Source organism: Platichthys flesus, chromosome 1 (genome assembly GCF_949316205.1).
Source record: "Platichthys flesus chromosome 1, fPlaFle2.1, whole genome shotgun sequence".
Classification (NCBI taxonomy): domain Eukaryota; kingdom Metazoa; phylum Chordata; class Actinopteri; order Pleuronectiformes; family Pleuronectidae; genus Platichthys; species Platichthys flesus.
In genome coordinates, this window is record NC_084945.1 from 28,522,764 (window position 1) to 28,535,606 (window position 12,843).

The 12,843-nt window shown below is 38.6% G+C and overlaps 1 protein-coding gene across 1 annotated transcript; it reads right to left on the reverse strand.

Annotated features, from left to right (window-relative positions):
• Nucleotides 1-5,879: 5,879 nt before the first annotated feature.
• Nucleotides 5,880-10,908, reverse strand: mthfs (5,10-methenyltetrahydrofolate synthetase (5-formyltetrahydrofolate cyclo-ligase)). The gene is made up of 3 exons (XM_062390720.1): nt 10,700-10,908; nt 9,954-10,218; nt 5,880-6,907 (listed from the first exon to the last, which is right to left on the reverse strand). The coding sequence occupies exons 1-3, from the start codon at nt 10,808-10,810 to the stop codon at nt 6,681-6,683; spliced, it is 603 nt and encodes a 200-aa protein (XP_062246704.1). The 5' UTR covers nt 10,811-10,908; the 3' UTR covers nt 5,880-6,680.
• Nucleotides 10,909-12,843: the final 1,935 nt, after the last annotated feature.

A 12,843-nucleotide genomic window follows, 5' to 3' on the forward strand; every position in this document is an offset into this window, starting at 1 on the left:
TGGCAGAATATACAATAAGTTACGAAACAAAGCGTTGTGTTTAAGACATACAATTATACTGTATGTCTTTACTTACTGAATTCCTACAGCAGTATTTTAACTAAGTTATAATATATTATAATTAAATACAAAAAAACATTGAAAATCTTAATATATAAGATAATCATAATTCTTTTAAAAGCGATGCTCGCGGAGCTCAGCGTTTCCAGGTTAGCTCAGAGCTAAGGAGCTAGGCTACATGCTACCCGACGCTGCTAACCGGTTAGCGCTGTGCTGTAGCGGGTCCGGCTGGTCGCGATCTTTACGAACTCACTAGAGGTAAGCAACCTTGAAACTACAACAACAACAAAACCTATTGCTTTATCTATCATCACAACCATATGCTTACATGCCTCAAGTGGTTTTTAATATGTAATGTTATAAAAATTACCGTTTATTTAACACATCTAATGAAAAGATTGAAGCAAGTTAACTACAGAGTTGTGTGTTTGGTTGTGACTTGATTTTAATTTTAATAAGTTAATATCAATACTCTACATGTGTAAGCTGCATGTGATAGTAACTATGTTTCACAAATGTGCTGATACAGGCTGGTATATCCACCATTACTATTGCCACCTCGTTTATTTAGCCTTTTATGGAATTTTAGAGTGAATTGGACAGATAAGATATGATTATAATCTCCACACACCAGTGTTGTAAACAGTTCTCATTAATTATATAATTATGTTTCCACAGAGGGAAGTGAAGAGACTCAATGTGGACTGTTATCAACAGCTCTGTGGGAGATTTTCACCTTGAATATTACAGATGAGGTAGAAATAAATTGTATCTATTTGTACTATGTTTTATTTCTTTCAGTACATTACATTTCATTTGGCTGACACTTTGATCCAAATTTACTTATAATATGTGCATTCAACTATGAGGGTACAAACCCAGAGCCCAGTAAATCGGTTCCGACTGAAATCTTTGGTGCTGAACACAGAATAAACTGTAAGAACCAGTCTTTGCTGGAACATACACAACACAAAACATTCTTTTATAGTGAGTTTCTTCGTTTCATTAGATGAAGCACTGCAGCACCTGATCTGTCCTCAGGAGCAACATGGTGGAGATCGGCAGCTTCAGGCTGGTTAACACAAGGACGACCTGCACAAGCTTCATCGGCCCAACACTTCACGTTTTCTCCCTCAACTAAAGATGGCCTGCAACTGTTTAGAGTTGGCAATCTTGTTATGTGTCATGGATAATATATTTAATTTCTATATTCATTATGGTTGGTTAAAAAATTATTATCTTTTACAATCTGATTTGATACACTTTAGACAAAAAACCCAGTTTTTTATTTTTCTAATTCCCCATAAGAGACAGAACACCGTCAGCACAGCTGAGTCCTTCAGGCTTGTCCGTCCCTAATAAAATGACAGGAAACATAAAAGCATGGCGTTATTGTAGAGAAAGTGTTACTTATGAACAAAGTTTCTGTCCTTAAAATTCTGTGGATATTCAACTCTGTATTTGAATTAAACAGTGCACTACCAAGACAATGCAGTATGGAGTTCTTCCACATTATCTTTGCTTTGATTGTTTGTAAGGTATGAAAACAAGTCCTGGAGTCAGTGAATAGGTGATGACACTTAGTGTTCAATCTTGTTGGAGTCCTGTTCTGTCTCCTCATGTTGGACATCCACAGGTGCAGGCTGTCTGAGTCACCAGGAGGAAAACTCGAAAACACCGATATGTGATACACCGGTTTTACAAATACATCGAAATAGAGTAGAAATGTACAGTACACAGTTCATGCTCAAATTGTAGTTGCCATGTAACAATCAAGTTGCTTGATTTCTCAGAAGTTATTAAAACATTTCTGTCTACCCTTTTGTCAAGGCTCAAGTGTTGTCTCTTGACAAAATGTTGACTGCAGAGACTCGGAATCCAGTTCTGTCTCTTCATGTTGATCACCCACAGGTCTAGCTTCGCAGGATCACCTAGAGGAAAACTACACAGACAAAATTGTGTAAAAAACAATATCTGTCAGGTTTCCATCTTCATACTTATGCTTCTGCAAACAATAAAATGTCAACAACTTCAGTCTTTTTAGATATCCCAGTACACATAATCCATCTGTTGCATTGCCTCTTTTTTTGTTATTATGGGCCTATTTGTTACACTTATATTTGAAGTTATTTCATATTCATATAGTTACTATTTTATGCCTTATTCACGTTTCTAACACACAAGTGAGATAAGTTTAATAGAGGTTGAAAGCGGACAATTATGGAACACAAACGTATTATTCACTGAAACCACTGATGACACATCATCTAGTGAAACAAATATATAGAAATATAATAACTATTATTATTATTATCATCTACCCTTGCCAGATGAATATAGCCTTAACATTAACAAATAGGGTTAGCCTTGATAAAAGCAACGGTTTTAATATATAAATTAAATAAAAATCCATTTTCACTCACAAGAACTTGACAACAGAGTTGTGAGACAGTCTGTTAGTACAATGAACTGCACAGCAAGCCATGGTTTGTGTTGAGTGCATCGACGGGGACTCGCCGACATGAACCTACGAGTTGACCCAGCAGCTTGCTGGTGGCTTAAGGGGAGCTAACGGGCGGCTAGTGACGAGCTGTGCCCGCTTCGTAGTCTGTGCCCAGGTGTCAATCAATAGACCACGCCCCTAATCATGCATACTTTTAAACCTCAATATCGCTTAAACGGGGGAGTTGGAAAAAAATTCACCCCCCTCAGAGTTATCATGAATGAAGAACCTCGCGATTGAGACTAAAACCAACTGTTGAACCATTAATTTGGGGGTTTTCATTGAAAGACTACAGGCATTAATTTATGTCTCTTTTTGTTAAAGGTTGAATGTGTTTGTTTCTCTGTTCACCCTAAATTTTGCAGCATTTTAATATAAATGATTTGTCAGTGACTTATGCATCATCAAGCATCCGAGATTTATACCCGTATAGGGGCTCCTGCGTTAGATATTGCACCTTATTTCCAACTGCTTTCTCTGTCTTCTTGCTGACTGCACAAATGGAACCATTCAGAAATGTCTAATTAAAAAGCTGTTTCTGTCGTCAGCCACCTGGAGTATTCATTCATCAGTATTTATTTTGCTGAAAACAATTTTCTTATCACATTTAAATATGAAAACATACCTCCTTACCTGTACTTTAGAAGCACAATAATATTAATAGTGTAACCTACCTGTGACTCAGGACACAGGACATTTTCCAAAATGATAAACCTTTTGTCACTGTTAAATATGTGTATAAAGGCGGTTGCCTAGGGCGCAAAATGCCGAGAGGGCGCCACAAGATCGGATTTATCATGACGTGATACATGCAATGTTGACCAATGCAGTAACGTCACACTAATGTCCTCTCTAACCTACTGCGGTCAAGCCAGCCGACACTCGAGTCTCTGTGGTCAAATCAGCCAACACAGAAATTCTACTGCACCCATATACTGATATTTATGGTAAACGCATCCGAACCGCCCAGAACGAGAACAGGGATATTTCAAATATCTTAATCTATAGATTAAGATATTTTAAAGTAAAGTCAAACATGTACCCATTCAAATCGGTTCATTTCTGGATATGTCAAAGTACTATAAAAATACTTTGCTCAATAAAGTAAAAATGTCTGATATTCAGTTTGTGGGTAGCCTGAGAGGTCCTGAACACGGGCATATCAGTCTCACTCTGGAATTATTGGGCAAAGTATTTTTGAAGTACTTTGAAATATCCAGAAATTATCTATTATACACAGTGGAAATGTTGCACTTTACTTTGAAAAATCTCTTAAACTGTACAGTAAGAATGTCTGATGTTCAGTGTGTGGGTAGCCTGAGAAGTCCTGAACACAGGCATATCAGTCTCACTCTGGAATTATTGAACAAACTGTTTTTATTGTACTTTGAAATATCCCCTTTCCGTTCTGGGCGGTTTGGATGCGTTTACAATAAATATCAGTATATGGGTGCAGAATTTCTGTGTCGGCTGATTTGACCACAGAGACGCAATGTCGGCTGGCTTGACCGCAGTTCTAACCTCGGGGACACATCGGAGGCAGAAGGGTCGCAAAGCGCATCCTTTCCGCGCTAATGTTAATCATTCAGGCTGTTCGCACCAGCAGCAGGGGCCGGGTAGCGCCGGGAATCCCTGCGGCCGGCTCGCGATATACAGCGATGGTTTGGGGGTCTGTTCTATTTTTGTGGGGGCCGGAAAGAACACACAGAAAATCGATTTAAAACGATATAACTGATATAACACATTTAATATTAATGATTAAATATGCATCCCATACTTTCCATTTCCCCGCTGTTCTCTGGGAGTTTCAATTTCCCCGATTTTTACCCCAACATGATAAAATTTCCCCATCTTTAATGATGTACTTATTTCACCCCTCTTGTGGGGGGGGCGGCTATAGGCTTGTGTAGGTCAGTCACCTGTGAAGAACATCATCACTTCCCCCTGAACCGGCACGGTGAAATGCGCTTCCTGTGTGAACAGCCAGGCGGCTGCTCGCACGAGAATTGCACATCATTATGTGTGTGTGTGGGGGGGGGGGGGGGGGGGGGTGCGCTGGGTCTCTGAGATCTGAGACCAAGATGGCTGTATTTAAACTTTGCATTTCATGAGTTCATTTTACCTAGCAAAGATCATTTGGACCCTTCTGTGCATGTAAGTGATCATATAGTTTTTGGAAAACTCACTGGACAGCCTAATTTTGTATGTATTATATATTTTTCACGAGGGTTTTATACTTTCTTTGATAACCTTTACTTTGCTATATTCTCTGAATGAAATGGGTAGTTTCACTCTGAAACATTTTACCTGAGCAGATTTCCCACATAAATAAATCTTGTAACCAAGATCTACAAGATCTAAAAGGTGGTAGCTAAATGGAAATGCATGGGAGACACACAGTGGACATATCCAGCCAACTCACTAAGCTGACAAAGTTGTTTACAATAGCCCCCCACTCCATTTTTTCAGTAGCTTGCACATTGAATTTTAATTTTATTGTTCATAATATTTAATATTATATATTATAATTACTTCATCAAACAGTCTTAATTATTTTTGCTCACTGGCATTTTCTGTGGGGTTAAAATCTTTGCACATCTCCCTCATGGGGTTTCTATGGCCATTTACTGGGCTGCTTTACTAAAAGAGGGGGAGTCAAGCATTTTCTTTAAAGGCAGTTTGATTGTGGGACGAAACACATTGTATTATATCAACTCTATGGATTCATAATACAGAATGGCATGCTGACCAGAATTCTTGATTCTTTTATATCCGCCTGACAAACACCTGTAATGTCTAGATCTGAAGAACGTAATGTAGTTATCTGATGTCAAAACTCAAATAGTGTGAAATGGTATGGTAAGTGTCTTAAAATGAATAATTTGTTTTCAGTTCAGCAAAAGACAAATCATGTTTTTAAATTGCTGATCATCAAAACTGTTGCTTTGTCTTAACTTACAAAACATTGCTTCAAATATTATGCTCTTATTGTGACTAAATATCTGCGACAATGCTGTGTTACTCAATGTGTAACTGTGCAATATGTTTAATGTCTTGGCGTGTTTTTACTTACCTCACTTGAAAAACTATGTACCACAAAATCTGCAATGACAACCCAGCTGATTGAGCACCTCTGTTACAACATAAAATGAACATTATAAACCAAAACAATGCAGATGATAACACCATCCTGGGAATAGGGTGAGCTGTTCATACAAACTCTGAGCATTTTTCAGGTGGAACAGTTATTTGTGACAAATTTTATTCCCATGCAAAGCTTTTTGAAATTCTTAAAAATTACACAAACTTCAGAAAATGCAATTATTATTGATTTTAAATGTTTAATTACTGTTCAGATATGAAGCCTTTATGCCTCTAACTTGACATGCCTCTAACTTGAATAGATGATATTCAGTGTAGTGGAAATTTCATTAAAAAAAATATCTTGATTTATTTGATAAATACTACACCAGGACAACTATTTGTGGTATATAACCGAAGGTCACTTCATTATTAATTGAATATAAACAAGAAGTGTCTAACTCTGGACATTAATCAGTCTGCACAGAGAAAGACAAGCAACCAAGTTATGTAACAGGAAGCTAAACACATTTTCTGTGTAGGTGGACTTTAGTCCCCTTTAGCCAGTAGGAAAAAATCCTGACACCATTGTGATAAAACAATTCTATTTATAAGGCACACTAATGGAAATGCAGTCATGTAATAACATGTGGTTACAGTTATGCAGATTTATTTGTTGGAGAGTTCCATTTATTCCAGGTCGGCCTCTCTGAATTTAAATAACAACTGTCCCTCCCGTTACAATCATGCAGCCTGCACATTTTCCATTACGACTTTATTAAGACTTCTTTCCATCTAATTGTCCATTGATGTTTGACACTGATGAATATAAGGTTTCACTATAATGATCAAACATTATCAATACAGCCACTGAATTTGCATCTCAGCCTGTATAATGCTGAATACAATATATTAATGAAGGCCATTCTTGGCCTAAATAGTTCCATTTGAGCTTTTTTTGCAAAAAAAACAATTAAATGTCTGCAGTGAAAATGTGTGCATTGGTAATGGTAGTGCACCTGTGGTGATTGACCAGTTACTCATAATCCTCATACAGAACTTCATCAATGAGCACATCGTTGTCATCAACAGGGATTTCCTGGCACAGCTGCTCTTTGAAGGCCAAGGCAATGGTGTAGGGTTTTCCTTGAGAGTATCTGATACAGCGTTCCAAGTAGGTGTCGTAGTACCCCTTCCCTCGTCCCAGACGCTTCCCCATTTGGTCAAAACCCAGGCCTGGCATCAAGATTAGGTCCAGACCTCCTGAATAATGAGAACAAACAGAGTAATCCTTGATAGAGGTCTAGATAGAGGTGTCCTGTCTTTGCTTGTATATATGGACAGATATCAACCACATCAGTGTCCAAGATATGACATATGAAGATATTTCAAAACCTAAAGAATACTTACACTAAGAATTCAACTCCCAGAAATACAAATTATAAATGCTTTTTGGCAACTACTATTTGTTGGACACTGCCACCAACAGATTAGGGTTTTTAATTATCTAGTAAAATAATTCAATATCTAGATATTAGATGAGGTGAACATGTGGCTCCACAAATCAAGATAATTCATTGATCAAGCACATATCAAAATACAAATGGCTGAATAAAAGAAAATCAGAGTTATGGTTAACGCATCATGCAAAGGGGGGTGTGGGTTTGGTCAGATTAAAGAGATAGCTCACCCAAAACTGAAAATTCCCTTTATCTGCTTACCTTTTTGCCCATGGAGGGGTGGGTGAAGTGTTTGAGTCCACCAATCACTTTTGTTGTTACAGGGGTAAACAGTGTTGCAGCCAAATCGAATACATTGAAGTAACTGGGGGATTGATTCTCCAGGCAGAAGAAAACAACAGGCAAATCAAATGTCTCCATACTGCTCCTGCGGTGTTATCCAAGACCCGACATTCAAATTCAATTCAAAACAGTTTCATTTACACCATGTTTTTAGCCCAACTTTCTGCTTTTATCCATGCACAAATGCAGCTCCAGATGAGAATAAGATTACGATTAAGATCCATTTATTCGTCCCAAACACATGCACAGACATGCAAAGGCACACTCATGCAGGTAGGGAAATGTAATCTCTGCTTTTTACCCATCTGGTGCAGGACACACAGAGCAGTGAGCGACCATGTACGGCGCTCAGGGAGCAGATTTTGGGGGAGTAAGGTGCCTTGCTCAGGGGCACTAGACAGGGTAGGGAGACTCTTGGATTTTTGGACAGATCAATCCAGGTTCGTCTTTTGTTGTCTCTCCGTGGAGTCGAACCAGAGACGAACCAGAGACCTTCTCTGCCCATAGTCCAAGTTTCTGCCAGAGGACATTCAGGCTAAACACATGGTGAATGTGACGCAAGTTTGAATTTGAATGTCGGGCTTGTGGACACTTGGATGAAGTGACAGGAGCAGCATGGAGGCATTTATATTTTTTTCTGTAGTCTTTTTAAGAATCGATCCCCTGTTCCAGTTGTGTTGGTTTTGGCTGCAACGCTTTTTATCCCTGAAACTCCAAAAGTGTTTTTTGGACTCAAACAATTCACCTACCCCTCCATCGGAATAGTGGTGAGTAGATGAAGATTACGTTTTCAGTTTTGGGTGAACTATCCATTTAAGGCCATTGGAGGTTGGCTTTACTTAATGGATTGGATGGCTGCAGGTATTAAAACAACTTCACTTAAAATTCAGTAATTAATAGGTAATGATGGTTAGTGTGTTTTGTAAATTAAATTTTGGGTCTATTATTATATTTGGTTCTCGTTGCTTTGCACAGTGTTGTTATTTAGCCAGTTTTTTTAGATCCTTGTAAGACACTTACCTTTTATCCATTTACACTACGTCCTCCAATACTATGCCCCCCATTTCTAAGATTGTTGCTATTCTAACAGTGTTCGACTGGGTACTATGATTGATTCTTAAGCACCAGCAGGGGGAGGTTTTATCAGAGAGGAGGAGAGGGCCCCTGAAAACTGGCTGGCAGAAAGAGAGGTAAAAGTCCAGGAATGGTTTCCTGGCAGACTGGCTGTAAAAGTCTGGGACGGGTGTGAGCTTAAAAATACAGTGATCCAACGACCGAATAATTATTCACTGGAATGCCATGTGGAATGCTACCCTTGAAGTAGGGGTCAAGAGTTTAACCATGTACATGAATAGGACCCTATCTAGCTGCATAGGATTAAAAGAGTAAATTAAATACCTAGTAAGTGGGCTTAAAGGTTATATGATCATTAACCAGGTCATGCCAGTAGCATCTTGTAAATGTATGCTTGTCTATTTCATGTGTTAAGGTACAGGTGCTTAGAGCAGGGGGAAAAGTTTAATGTTGTATTATTGACATTTGATTTACTTTCCACACAAGACTTTGACAAGTATATTGAAATGGAATATTATAAGTCAGTTCAATCTTCTTTATGGTACTCATAATGTGCCCAACGTTACTCTGAAGGTTATAAGATAAAAAGGAAGGTTAAATCCGTCATTATATTCTGTTCTCCCATGTTTTTTAAATCTGGAGTTGAAAATTATCTAGTGTGCAACAGGCTTTAAAGATTGTTTTTAATCAATATTTTAAAAGAGCAAGTTATGACTGCTGTAATGAAAATTGAGCTGATTTTCCAATTAATTTTCAAATTTCTACAGTATAATGACTTTACTTTACATACAGACAGTGGGGTCACAATGAAAAAGGGTGAGGTGAACTTAATCGTCACCTATTAAAGATTGTTTTAATAGTATTAAATGAGAGCAAGTTATGAATGCCATAATGACACACAAGCAAACATTCTCTTTAATTGTCATGCCTGTTTGACAGTTGAACAGCATTTAACAAATTACTGAAGTCCTGCTTTAGAAGTTCTGACGGCACAGGGGGAACATCGTCTGTGCCAACACAGCTTTTGCATGTTCTGTCTCTGCTGAACTTCTGTACCCGAAATGTAACAAACTCTACATAACGTCTCTGACATGACAGAGACAACTCAGAAATACAGACAAGAGGTCAGAATATAAAAAACGATGTAATGTGTGTTGTGGAAAAGGTTTTGTGTGTGTCTGATTGTCTATCAATAGTTATGAGGGCTAGTTTTGATTCAATACCATAAATGTAAGGATGTTTTGACGTTGAGGACAGTTTGGCTAGTCCTCACAATTTTAAACGGCTGTTTGAGGGTTACGACTTGGTTTGATAGTTAGGGTTAGTTTTGAAGGTTACATTTAGGGTAAGTGGTTAGGGAATGCATTATGTTGATAAGTATCCTCACAACTATAGAGTTGTGTGTGTGTGTATGTGTGTTTGTACAAGCATACCTGAAGCCAGTGCTTCATCTCGGCTGTTGTCATCTTCAGCAGGCTGTCGGATGTTCCAGGAGGTCAGGGGCAGCGTTTCCATGTCCTGCAGACTGGTGAGCTGCAACATGTCCATATGGCTGCAGCTCCTCTCATATCTGGGGATGAAGCATTTTTTCCCCAATTTGAATGCGTCTTTGATGATTTCATCTGTGAGCACTTCATCATGCATGCTGAGAAACACTGCAATCCTCTTGCAGGACACATATTTGGGGTGTCGGAAAAGCTGAAAGGAAAAACATAGGAAGGGAAAGAAGGATTCAGTGAAACTTTTTTTGCTTGTATAATATTTTTGAGCATGGCTAGAAGGGAGCCTGTGACTTAAGCATTTCATTGCCAGTGACTGCTGAATGTAATGGTTGTGCACGTGATAAATATAGTCTTGAATCTTGACAGTCAGCACCCAGGAGTAGGGCTCAACATAAACAAACAAATAATCATGTCCATGTTACTTCCATGATTGATTCATAGATAGAATTTTATTCTTGTTTGTATATAACTTTATATTTTTTCAAGAGCTGAAACGATTAGTCAAACTAGTTAAGATTGTGAATAACTGAATTATCTACCAGTCTGTAAAGACATTTGAAGAATACCCAAGACCGTGAGTTGTCAGTGGGGGATAAACGACGTGTTTTCAGTATTGCTTGGCCACAGCTAACAGTACTCTCTCTAAACCACGACCTCATCTCATCTCTTACACTTACCTTCTGTGAAACCACCAGGGACTGTCTTCGTTTCTCCTCGTCACTCAGCGCTGCTACCCGTGTTTTGATCGCTTTCCTCAGCGCCTGCTTCGCCGCTCGCAGGGCCGCCATTAGCTAGATAGAGTGTGTTCTGCGAGAAAACGGGCTCGGCATAGCGCTGCGCTTCATGCAACCTTTGGCAAGTTAAACATTGACAAGTGTGACAGCACATGACAGACACAACACTGAAAATATTTAAACACGTGTTTTTCTTTATTGGTGGAGATCAGTGGCAACATTTGACTGCCTACTGCCACCTACCGTACCGGAGGATGTACCAGGGGATGAGAGACAAGCATGTCGCAAGAAACACAGTAGGCGCTGACAGCTGTATTAATAGTTAGTCTGCCTCAACATTCCCTTCAATGTTGTTTTCTCTCTTCGCTCCTCAATACTTTTGTATTTTTTTACGTCAACATGTTGTTATGATAATTCTTCATAGGTCAGAATCAAACTGCTATATTTGGGGATTTTCTTCTTCTTCCTGCATCACCAGCTTAGTTACTTGGTAGTTACCTACTCAGTTGGTTAGTTACTTAAGTCTAGTCATATCATGAATATTTCTTTGTGAATTCACACATACAGTCTAGCAGGTTAATCCATTGTCCAACATGTGATCCCGAGGTAACTTGAACTCTATACTGACCTTTGCTGACAAGCTGATATGTTAAAAATATCACTTGTTTCTGACTTACTGGGCTTTATATAAAAGAAAACTTCAAATGATTTAATAAGCAAATTCCTTGTCAATTGCTTTCATGTCACAGTCTTCATGGATTCCTTTGATGTTTGTTGCAAAGGTCAACGATTTATATCTGAAGAGACCTGAACTTCTGTTCTATATACTATCATCTATCTGTATGTAGTTTAGTGATAGCATATCCTACTGCCAAAAGTAAGTAAGCCTCTTTTAGCCCTGATTAGTTGTCTAATCAGGGCTGTTGCAATACAATAACATTGTGTTAAAAATCCAGCTCTATCATGGCAAAGGAGGTTTGAGATTTATATATAATATGTTATTGGGAAATTGGGCTATCTAACATCACTCTGAACATTTCAGATAACAAAGATCGTCTATCTAAACAACCATTATAGCTTATAGAATTTTTTTGCGTCATTCATTTGCAAAACAAAAGTGAGAAAATGCATCATAAACAAAGTTAAAATCAAAATGTACTTATTATTGTCACTATTTATAGATATGAAGTTATATCATTATTGTGCACTCCTCTATTCACATAATCACCTTGTGATGGGAGCCAGAGTCCTGCATGGGTCCAGTTTTCCAAAACCTTACTCACAAAACTCAGAACCGACCCATAAGACATAGTTCCCTCAAATCCCCCCAGAATCATTCATATTAAAACCCGCGACACACCCCAAGATTAAACACAGGCCAAACAGTCACTCACGTCAAAGCGCTTCAATTTGACTTGCGACATTTAAAAATGTAGAAAAAAGAACTTAAAATGATACTTAACAGCAGCTAATGTGGCAGAACAAAAACAACAACTTTGTCGCTATTCACTATTCTCATGCTGTCGTGTCAATGCTAATGAGAATGAGGTTTGCTTTACAGAAACAGCATATCGTCCACAGTCCCTAGTTTAAGCTAGGTTCTGCATTTTTGAATCAAAAACCCAGCCGTTGAAACGTCTGTTTTGCTGGCTGCACTCGAAGCCGGGATGGCCAGCATATTCCGTACGATCCCTGCCAGGTTAGGAAACATTGTAGAGTGCTCCTTCCACAAATGCAAAATATAGGGTCCTACCTGGGTGTTTTGAATTCCATGTAGGATGCCACCTCATCCGGCGGCAACAAACTTTCATCACTAGAGTCCTCTACTTCAGCTAATTCCTCACCTGTTGATATGAGAGGGGGTTAGGATGGTACACTCCTGACAATTTGTTGTCAGCAATTTGGTATTCACCACTGACTATTTTTGTCTTTATGTCGTCAATTCTGATAAACTACATAGCAGCAAGCCCACACCACTGCCGTATCAATGAAAAGTATATGTGTGTGGGTCAAGCTGTGTTGCATTAAAAATATTTTCCAGTGCCGTGTTAGGCTTTTCATCACGGGTAGAACAAAAATACGTGGTT

Bases quoted from the DNA above. Each gene is read 5' to 3' on its own strand.
- mthfs (XM_062390720.1), bottom strand. From the start codon at position 10,810: ATGGCGGCCCTGCGAGCGGCGAAGCAGGCGCTGAGGAAAGCGATCAAA. The intron at 10,219-10,699 runs GTAAGTGTAAGA...TTTTCCTTTCAG, and splicing joins CCCTGGTGGTTTCACAGAAG to CTTTTCCGACACCCCAAATA. The intron at 6,908-9,953 runs GTATGCTTGTAC...CTCATTATTCAG, and splicing joins AGATGAAGCACTGGCTTCAG to GAGGTCTGGACCTAATCTTG.